This window comes from Echinops telfairi, unplaced genomic scaffold (genome assembly GCF_000313985.2).
Source record: "Echinops telfairi isolate 266 unplaced genomic scaffold, ASM31398v2 ScPeMD7_7469;HRSCAF=8507_1, whole genome shotgun sequence".
Classification (NCBI taxonomy): Eukaryota; Metazoa; Chordata; class Mammalia; order Afrosoricida; family Tenrecidae; genus Echinops; species Echinops telfairi.
This window is the reverse complement of record NW_022111373.1, coordinates 70,480,982-70,492,377: the sequence shown is the minus strand read 5'-3', so window position 1 is coordinate 70,492,377 and position 11,396 is coordinate 70,480,982. Positions and strand designations below refer to the sequence as shown.

The window sequence follows — 11,396 nt, the reverse complement described above, 5'->3', positions numbered from 1 at the left end:
CAGTGGTTCTCATGTTTTCTAGGCTAGAGGGTCCTTATTTTTATCATCCAGAAGTGACGTAGATTGCGTTGCTTGTGTGTGTGTGTGTGTGTGTGTGTGTGTGTAGGAGTGTATGCTTACGTATCTACCCTTACTAAAAACAGAGAATTTAAAGCTATTTTGAAATAATGATTATATATATGGTTATTTCTAAGTTGAAATAATTTCTATTATTAAACTCTGATGAATTTCTACCACTTCTTTACTCCTGATTTTTTCTTCCAAAAATACATACTGCATATTATATCATTAATTTGTAGGCATATGATTCTAATATAGTGGTTCTCAACTTGTGGTCACAACCCCTTTGAGGGTCGAACGACCCTTTCACAGGGGCCGCCTGATTCATAACAGCAGCAAAATTACAGTTATGAAGTAGCAACTAAAATAATTTTATGGTTGGGGGGTCACCACAACAGAAGGAACTTTATTAAAAGGTCGCGGCATTAGGAAGGTTGAAAACCACTGTTCTAATATAATGTAATAGATATTGCCCTGGAGGAAAATTAAATGTAGAAAGTGATAAATGTGAGTATTACTATTTCAAAATGGACAAATTCTGTGAAAGATAAATTTATTTCATTTCCTATATTTTGTAAATTTTATTAAACTCTGATTTTAGAGACGGCAGAGGCTGTCTGCTCCCCTAAAGATTCACAGAGTCTTCAAAATCCTATGTAGGGTCTCCATGAGTCAGGATGTACTCAATGACTGTGGGGTTTAAAACATGATGCTATTAAGTTGTATAGAAAATAACAAAATTCAACCTTTAATTTCTGTTACAGTGAGTATCAAAGAGCTTAAGAAATTTCATTTTGAGTCAATTCAGTCTAGTATTTTAAAATCTCTGACACTGATAAAAGCTTTATTGTGGAGTAGAAAGTTTGATGGTGTAGGCGTTGTCCATTGGACTGCTAACCTCAAGGTCAGCAGTTTGAAACCATCGCTGCTCTGCTAGAGAAAGATGAGGCTTTCTATTCCCATAAAGGGGTACAGTCTCAGAAACCCACAGCAGCAGTTGTATCCTGCCCTATAGGGTCGCCATGAGTGAGAATTGACTTGATGGTAGGGAGGTTTTTTGTTTTTAATATTATGGAGTATTCGAGTAATCTAAACCAAAACCCAGTGCCATCAAGTTGATTCTGACTCTTGATGATCCTATAGGACAGAGTAGAATTGCTTCCTAGGATTTATGAGACTGTAAGTCCTTTCAGGAGCAGAAAGCCTTATCTTATGGTTAGGAACCCAATGGCTAAACCAATACATCACCAGAGATCCTTAAAGTAATGTGCTTCAAAAACCTACTGCCATTGAGTTGATTTTGACTAATACACCATTTACTCTTCAATCATTATGGTGTATATCACCTACAAATTTGGCTTGTCTTTTTTCCTGAGTTGGAAAGTAGGGAAATTATTGAGCAACATAAGGGACCTTGCAAAAGTTCATGAGAGGTGAAATTGCAAAGCTGTGCTTGCTGTGGACTGATGGTGAGTGAAAGCTATGTCCAGAATTCTTTGTGTTCTGAATTTTGGATAGAAACATTGATATCCAGGTGTCTTTAGAAGGAGTTCTGGTGGTGCTCTGGTATAAGCCTTGACCTGCTAACCTAAAAGTTGGTGGTTCAAAGCTACCACATGAGCTGTAGGATTTACAGTTTCTGAAACCCTAGGCAGTTCTACATAGCCCTTCATATGTCACATTGGGTTGCTGAGTCAAAATCAACTTGATGGCAACTAACAGCAGTAACTCTGACTCAAAGACCCTATAGGACAGGGTGTCACTGCCCTTGTGGGTTTCTGAGACTGTAACTCTTTACAGAGTAAAAAGATCTATTCACTTTACTCTTTAATTTCCTAGCTGCCACATTTTTATAGTAACGCATATAGTGAAGAAATTAAATACTTTAGAATCAACCAAGCCTCGTTTCAGTTTGTTTCACCAGTGATTAACTTATTTGTAGTGAGCAAGTTTGTTAGTCTGTCTCAACTTTCTCATCTGTAAAGTAGGTTGAGTCATATGTATTTCACTGGGTTGATGTAGGATTTAGTTAAAATACAAATTCACGGCTCAGTATAGCATTTAGTAGATGCACAAAACCACAAGCCAAACTTGCTGCCATTGACTTGAGGCTGACTCATAGCAACCCTGTTGGACAGGGTAGAATTGCCCCCATGGGTTTCCGTTTTCGTAACTCTAGGTGTAGAAGCTTTGTCTCTCTCCCACCAAATAGATCTACAGTAAAGGTGAATTTCATCTTTCATTTTCCCTTGAAGAACTGACTTGATGGTATCTAATCACAGTAGAAGAATTAGGGTCTGCAGATGTCATTTATGATTGGTGTTTCTTAATGAGTTGATTTGTTTGAAGAAAAAATGTGGGGGGATTACAGGTGCTACATTCAATACTTCTTTAGTTATTGTTCTCAGAAACCAGTTTTCCTTTTCTATGTTTCAGCATATCCTGCTCCTCTAACAAGTATCAGAGGCCGCAAACCTCTTTTTGGAGAAATAGGACACACTATTATGAATTTACTTGTCGTGAGTAATTTAAATACTTTTATTAATACATATGTTTATACTGTCACCCAGATTGATTCAGCAGATATGACACATTTATATTTCCCTATTTTAATTTGGCATGTTGAAAGTTCATTTATAGTAAATCCTACTTTATTTAACATAAATGGGCTCTATTTTTGACAAATTGCTTTTCAGAATATAATAGCTTCTGAAAACGAAGTGCTTGCTGATCCTTCAGTATGGATTTCAATGCAATGCAAAAAATGAAAACAAGACAAACCCTCAAAACATGACCAGTAGACAATATCATGATTGATAAACAGAAACAGTTGAGCAACTAAGGACTTCATTTTGCTTGAATCCACAATTCATGTTCATAAAAGCAGTAGTCAGAAAGTCAAGAAGCATCCTGCACTGGGAAAACCTGCTGTTCAATACTTCTCTAAAGTGTTCGAGTAAGGATCTCCCTTTGAAAACTAAGGTGTGCCTGACCCAATGTAATTTGATTCAAGATCTGTATTTTCTTTGAGTGAGATGAACAGATACAATGCTAAAACAGGTTTCTTACAAAAATCAAATGCTCAGTAATATCACAGTAGCACATATTTGTGAAGTGGTGAACAGCTGTTGTGCACTTAATAAACCAAATAAATGCAAAACAAAAAAATATATATAACAGCTCCTAATTTATGTGCCACACCCTCAAAATAAGAAGACTCAATGAGTTGTGACTGCAACAATAAACTTAAACATTGTAACAATTGTGAGGATGGTACAGGACCAGGCAATGTTTTGTTCTGTTGTATTATAGGGCTGCTGTTTGTTGAAACCAACACAGTGGCACCTAACAACAACAGCAACAACAGCAATTTATGTGCACGAGAGCAGTAGTACTCCACAAGTAGAATTTTTACCTTCCCTGGGGAAGAGCTAGGTTCAATTCCTGGCCAGGTTATCTTAAATGTAGTCACAGCTAGTCAGCAAAGGCGTTATGTTGTTGCTATGATGCTAAATAGAGGTTTCAGTGGAGCTTCCAGATTAAGTTCGAAATGCTGTTGATCTACTTCTTAAAATCAGCTGATGAGCACTCTTATGAATCATAATACTTCAGCCCCACTGTGCATGATATTATCATGAGATGAGAGCTGACATGCAGTATTTATATGTTCCTGACTTTGATTGATTTTGGGTCCATTCTACTGCTGTTCTTGCATACTTATATAATGTGAGACTGCTACATAGTTGTTGAACTTTTAAAAAATACATTAATAAAAGTCAGTTTTGTGATTTTGAGAAAACTGCAGCTTTCTTTTCTTCATTTGTATTGGGATGGGTTGGATTACATTTAGTCTCTTCATTTGTATTGGGATGGGTTGGATTACAGAAATTAACCTCTGATTTCTGTAACTGTGTATTTACCTATTACCATAGCATTATGGATTGAATTATGATCCCCAAAATATGTGTGGTAAATCCTAGCCATTAAACCTGTGCTCATAATCCCATTTGAGAATAGCTTGCCTTTGTTATAATAATGAAGACGGATTAGTGTAGAGTGTATCTTTTTTCAGTCTCTCTTGGACTAGAAAAGAAGTTAGTCCGGGGAGCAGAGCAGAGTTTGGGGAAGAGAGGTCCCAAGACGTATGAAGATCACCCAAGAGGAAAAGCACAAAGAAATGAGAAAAAAAGGCCTTCCTCCAGAGGCATCAGAGAAAGAAAGCCTTCCCCTAGAGCTGGTACCTTGAATTTGTCCTTCTCGCTCCTAAGCTGTGAGAAGATCTTTCTTCCATTAAAGTCACCCATTTAGAGTGTCATGGACTGGATTGTGATCCCTCCCTCCCCCCAAATATATGCCAATTTAGCTGGGCCATGATTCTCAGTGATGTAATGATGATGTGATCAAGCATTCTTCTGTAAGGTTATTAGGGTGAAATGGAACACCCTTAGTCAGGTTACATCACTGGTCCTGTGCAAGGGGAATTTCTCTGGAGTATGGCCTGCATCATTTTTTATTTTAAAAGGGATAAAAGAAGAGGGAAAGTAGGACCTACTACCACCAAGAAAGAACCAGGAGTGGACCTGGCCCTTTGGACCTGTGTACCTGTGATGAGAACATCCTATAACCAGGGGAAGATTAATGCCAAGGCATATGGAAATCTTTATGGGGTACTAGACCCTGTGATACAGGAAGAGGTGAAAAGAGACAAGGACCTTCCCCCAGAGTTCCAGAGTTGACAGAGTAAGGAAACCTTTCACTAGAGCTGGCACCTTGACTTCAGACTAAAGTATGAAATCTATGGACAAAATAGTGAACCATGAAGAGTAGGGCATCAGGATTGGAGGAAACTTTATTAAAAACCTGTGATATGCAGATTACATTACCTTACTTGCTGAAAGCCAGAAAGACTTAAAAAGTATTTCTTAATGAAGATAAAAGACTACAGCCTTCAGTGTGGATTACAACTTAAAACCAAAATCCTCCCAACTGTGCCAATAGACAACATAGTGCTAAATATAGAAAAATATTTCTGTTAGCAATTTCATTTTATGAAGAGCTGATGCCAGGGACTTACGGGGAGAGCAAATATTTTGAGAATGATGAGGGCAATGAATGTAAAAATGTGCTTTACCCAATTGACGTATGTATGAATTGTGATAGGATTTGTATGTGCCTCTAATAAAATGATTTTTTTAAAAAAAGAATCCACCATCAGTGCTCATGGAAGTAGTTGTCAAGGAATCAGGCTATATTGCTTCAAGCAAGTCTGCCGACAAAGACCTCTTCTACGTGTTAAAAAGTAAAGACGTCACTTTGAGGCCTAAGATGGATGGCTTAGGGTGTGAAGTTTACAGAGACAATTTTATGAAGAAAATGGCTCATCTTTGCCACATGTACTATGAGAATGAAGACCATCCTCAGTATCCAGAGTGGACATTCCAGAGAATGTCGATTATTTCCCTGAAGAGGTGCACAGTTATTGTGAAGGGCCCCAGAGGAACCCTGTGGAGGAACTTCAGTCACATCAATGTTGAACTCAGTCTCCTTGGAAGAAAAACAAGAGCCTTCATGTTCACAAAGCGAGGGGAAATGGAAAGGAACTGGCTATTGTCTGTGGTCGTGTACAGAACATGAGCAAGGGTGTTACACTGTACTTCCCATACAAGACGAGGTCTGTGTATGCTCACTTCTGCCATCGATGTGGTGGTTCAGGAGAATCAATCTCTTGTTGAAATCCATAACTTCTTGGGTGAAAAGGACATCTGGAGGGTTTACATGAGGACAGGTGCTGCTTGTTCCATTTCTCAAGCCCAGAAAGATAAGAGTGAATTCTTGAAGGAAACAAGTTTGAACTTGTATCAAATTCAGCTGCTTTAGTTCAGCAAGCCATGACAGTTAAAAACAAAGATATCCAAAAAATTTGCTGTGATATCTATGTTTCTGAAAAGTAACGGTTTAGCAGGCTGATGATAAGATTTAAGAAGTGTTCAGCTCCACTCTAGAGAATTCCTTTAGACCTGTCTTTGAGGCTTTGATGCAATAAAATGTATGTCATAAAATAAGTAAATAAAATGGCTAATTTAGTAGAAGTGGATACGTTAACCAGTCCAGACAAGTTACAAATTCATGGGTCAGATGTTACAGGCTGTAGGCTTCTCCTGACTCGTGTAGCTGTGAGGGCTGATCAACCCAGTATTAGTAGGAAGATGACAGGCTAGTGGCTGCAGAGTTTAAGAAACCTAATGTTGACTGGTTAGATGGAAAGCTGATGATGACTTTATGATTGGCAGACAATAAGTCCAGAGCACCAGACGTCAATAAACCAGATACAGGATCTCCAGACCTAGGAAGAGCAGGCAAGCTTTTTTATAGTGCCCTCATATATTAAAGTAGGCCACTCCCCTGAGGAAATTTTTTTTCATTTGATCATATCAGGATTGTGATCTTAGTAAGAGTGTTACATCCCACCCTAATCTTAGAACTGACTGGATGGATGCTCATAACAGGCCCTGTTATGGAGTGATTGCATTATTCTAGATAACATCAGTGGGAACAAGGTCTTAACTGCCAAACCATTGAGAATCCTGGTCCAGCCAGTTGACACAAAACCTATCACAGTTCACCTGACCCGTCATGGTATTTTTAATTGCTTCCTGCATGTGAAACCAGGACAATGAATAAGGAACAGAAGAATTGATTCCTTTAATTAGTGGTGGTAGCAAGGAATATTAAATATACCATGAACTGCCAGGAGAATGAACAAAGCTGTCTTGGAAGAACAGACAGAATACTCCTTAAGATGGCAAAACATAGTCTCACATGCTTTGGTCATGTCAAAGGAGGGACCAGTCCCTAGAGGAGTATCTGAAGCTTGGTGGAAGATCAGTGAAAAAGGGAAAGATCCTCATTCAGATGAATTGACACATCAAGCACCATCACACAACACCTGAGGATGGTGCAGGCTCTGATGTACACAGAGTCGCTGGGAGTTGGAACTAAGCACCGTCACAACAGAGAATACATGTTTGTTTCTCAGTCACCCACTCATGGTTTTGGCAGCACTGGTAAATTAAGACATATAAAAAAGTATTCTGAGTAGACTCATTTTTGTTTATACATGTTTAGTTTGAATACTCTATTTTAGTAGATCTGTGTCTATAGGGAAAGAAACTTGGTAACTGTGGGCAAAACATTGGGTGATAACCTCAAAGTCAGTGGTTCAAATCCACCAGCTCCTCTTTGGGAGAAAGGTGAAGATATTTGCTTCTGTAAAGATTTACAGTCTCTCAAGCCTTATTAACATCAGTTGGATTTGACTTGATGGCAGTGGGTTTGGTTTGGGGGTTGTGTTTTTGTTTCTATTTTGTTTTGCTTTTGTAGCCATAAAGAGGTATTCACCTCCAAATACCAAGGCGCCCTTCTGAGACTGATAATCTCTGTAACTGATGTGGAGTAGCTAGAAGGATTAGTTGCTTTCCTTAAATTGATACTGGCATTGTGGATGGAACTTTCGTAGTAACCATCAGAACTTATAAACTGATGCCTTTTTTAAAAGCGTTCAATAAATGGGTAAATGTTCATGGATAGTAGTAGTTTAAAGTTCATGGAAATATGATTCTTTTATTCAGGACCTTCGAAATTACCAGTATACCTTGCATAATATAGATCATCTATTGATTCATATGGAAATGGGCAAAAGCTGCATAAAAATACCCCGGAAAAAATACAGTGATGTAAGTATAATTACTTCTTTGAATCTTGAAGATAGTTCTTAAACATCAAATGTCCTTATTAGAATTGCATCAAATTAAATGTTTTCTTTTTTTTTTTTTTAATCAGACTTTTTAATATGTACTGGAAAAATACCCACTGTTTTTTAAGTTTTGGAATTTATTTCCTAGTAAGGAATTAGTTTACAGTTTGTTTTTCATGTGTTTTTTTTCTTCACATTTTTCTTACTGTTTTATTGAAAACATTTTTATATATCATTCCAGGGAGTTATCCTGACTCAATTTTGATAATTATAAAGTTGATCAGGGATATGAATTATTACAACCAGTAAAGGCATATAATGTTGATAGAGTTTCTAAATGTGTGTTTTCCCTTCCAGGTAATGAAAGTCATAAATTCTTCTAATGAGCATGTTATTAGCATTGGAGCTAGTTTTAGTACAGAAGCAGATTCTCATCTAGTCTGTGTACAGAATGATGGCATTTATCAAACACAGGTCAACAGTGTACCTGGTCATCCTAAGAAAGGTGAGAGTTGTGGTTCTGAATGCTTATTCATGATGCCACTGTTATCAATATCTTTCCTATCAAAGGGGAAAAGTAAACAGTATATGGCATGTGTATGTGTTTATGTGTGTGTGCATCACATATATCCTATATATATGTGTGTGTGTGTGTGTATATATACATATATATATACACACACACATATATAAACTTGGCTGAATTGATAAGACAATTTATTTTAATATTTCCTATACACAAAAAGCAGATTAAACAAATGTATAGAATTGATATCATCAGGTCTACTGTATGCATAGGGTTTTGTCAGTTTCTTATCCACCTTTCCAGCAACATTTTTGTTTGTGAATTTTTGAAAATACGCAGGCACACATATTTTTTTGTTAACTCTTTAAAATAAGTCATAACATCTTTTTTATTCTGTTTTTTGCCTTGCTTTGTTTTTTTAGTTAACATGTCTTGTAGATTATTCTGGTAGGATGCCATGTTTCAGGAGTCCTGGTGGCGTCAGTGGTTTAAAACCACCAGTGACTTTTCAGGAGACAGGGCTTGGCAATCTGCTCCTATCAAGATTCTGGCCTAGGAAACCAGAAGGGGCAGTTCTCTTCTTGTCACATAGGGTTGCTGTGAGTTGGAATCCATTCTCCAGACCCCAACGGTGATAGTATATAAAGAACTTGTTCATTCCACTTAATTTTTCACTTCATAACAATTGGGAGATGTTGCAGGATCATCAGTGTTTCATTCTGTTGTTCATAGGGATGCTGAAGTCAGAGTTGACTGGTTGGTGCTTACTAAAACAACCTGTGTCTGTCATTTAATTGTCCATTATTAATTGTAAAAGGTATAATTGTTACCAACTCCTGAGAATTTATAAAGATACTACAGTGAATAAATTTGCATCTTGGCAATTTGCACATGTGTAGGATAAATTCCTAGAAGTGAAATTACTTCATCAAAGAATATGAGTTATATGTAGTTTTAATAAGTACGGTCAAGCTGTCCTTCATAGAGATTGTTCAGATTTGCATCATCCACAGTAGTGGATGCCTGCTTTCCCAGACTCTCACTGACGTGGGTTTCAGACATTCTAAGTAGTATAAATATTAAGTAAAAATGTTATCCCTTTGTAATATTACATCTTAATTTTGCTTCCTTTGCTTTTTGGTTAGCTTTCTAATGTTATTAGTATGTGCTTGGCATTTATTGCATATTTAAAATGTGCCATCCTCTCCATACAGTGTGTATTTAACAAACATAACATACAGTGGCAAGTTAAGATATAATGTGTCATAGGGTTTTATGCATAAGATATTTTGTATAGTTAGAGCACGTTCTTTTCCTTCATTAGAAAAAAGTAAAAGTTCTTAATGAGTATTGTGCTGTACAATATCACAAGAATCAAGTTTCCCATAAAAGATTAATTCTTTCTTTAATAGTGAAAGTATTTTTTTAAACTCTTGTGCTTTATAATGAAAATACAGAATATACCCTTTCCCTAGAAGGTTTTATTTGGTTTATTCATTTCTCAGAAGCAATATTTGGTTATGGAAATAACTGTGTGCCTGAAGCAGAATTATTTTTGTGACCCTTATATAAGCAGAGCTTTATGAGAGTCAGAATTGTCTGCAAATTTCTGCCCTGTGGACACCATGGTGGAAGTTAATCTGTTTTCATGTATTCTCTTTTTCATTCAGTGACAGGTGCAAGTTTTGTGGTGTTCAATGGAGCTCTAAAAACATCTTCAGGATTTCTTGCTAAGTCCAGTATAGTTGAAGGTATGAATTTTATGTTTAAGATTGCTTTATGGCAAATCTGTTTTGTATTACCTTAAAGATATATTTATTTGGTGCTTATAAAAAATGTTTTTGAAAAAAATTTTTTTGTAAGCTGTATCACAGATTTATGCAAAATTATCATCCAGCCCCAATGTTTGAATCTACTTATGCCTCCTTCCTTCTCTCCTCAAGAATTTAGTATTATTCTGAATACTATGTTTCTCGTTCTCATGCTTCTCATTGTGTATATTCGAGGAGGTACCCCCGCCAAAAAAACCCAGAATTACGCTGGGCGGAGCAGAGCTTTTTATAGTACACATTTTTCCCACTAGGCCAGCTTCCAGCAACTTCCTTTGAGTTAGTGCCCTCAGTGGCATCTCCTGGGAAAGTTCTCTCTGGTCACAGTGGATTTTTTCATTAAGAGCGGTTTTGCTTGAATCTCGTTTTTTTGATGGCTGATTTAAGAGAGCACCATATGGCTGTGAAATTTTGTTTCCTGTTTGGGAAAAATGCTGCAGAAACTGTTGTGATGTTGAACACAGCTTACAAGGACAGTGCTATGGGAAAAACACAAGTGTACAAGTGGTTTTCTCATTTCAAAAAATATGAAATGTCGATTGATGAAAAACCTTGTTCTGGATGTCCGTCAACTTCCCAAACAGACGAAAATGTCTACTCCGTGTATTTGGAGTTCGTTCCACCAGGTCAGACTGTTAATCAAGCTTTCTATTTAGAGGTTCTGAAAAGATTAAATAATGGTGTGAAAAAAAGGCCTGATTTGTGGCAGAGGGATAACTGATTTTGTCACCATAACTATGCACCTGCGCTCACAGCCATCTCAGTGTACCAGTTTTTGGCAGAAAACAGCATGCCTCTTCTTGCCCCTCTGACTTTACTCACCTGACCTCGCGCTTTGCAACTTCTTTTTGTTTCTGTGAGTGAAGAAGGACGTGAAAGGACAAATATTTGATGAAGTAAAAGAGGTGAATAAAAAACGAGGGTGGTGCTGTCAATCAGCCAAACAGATGAGTCTGAAAAATGTTCCCCCCAAAAAAAAAAAAAGAAAGAAAAATGTTCCCAAGAATGGAATCCAGATTTGACAGATGTATTAAGTGTAATGGAGAGTATTTTGAAAGTGATAAGGTTATTTTGTTTTAAAAATTTAAATACATAGTTTTGAAAAAAATTCCATTTTGGGGGGGTACCCCCTTGTATGTATGTCAAAACAAACATTGTTTATGCATATTTTCATTATTAATAAAATATATTATTGTTCATATTAGCATAGGTCATATTTTTATTCAAT

At 36.9% G+C, this 11,396-nt stretch overlaps 1 protein-coding gene across 1 annotated transcript in view; it reads left to right on the top strand.

Moving 5' to 3' along the window:
• Nucleotides 1-11,396, top strand: part of ZFYVE16 (zinc finger FYVE-type containing 16) — a 47,694-nt gene that overhangs the window by 19,553 nt on the left and 16,745 nt on the right. The window contains exons 10-13 of the mRNA XM_013004899.3: nt 2,497-2,579; nt 7,689-7,793; nt 8,171-8,318; nt 10,010-10,090. Coding sequence (XP_012860353.1) covers nt 2,497-2,579; nt 7,689-7,793; nt 8,171-8,318; nt 10,010-10,090 — 417 coding nt within the window. The remainder of the gene's footprint in view (nt 1-2,496; nt 2,580-7,688; nt 7,794-8,170; nt 8,319-10,009; nt 10,091-11,396) is intronic.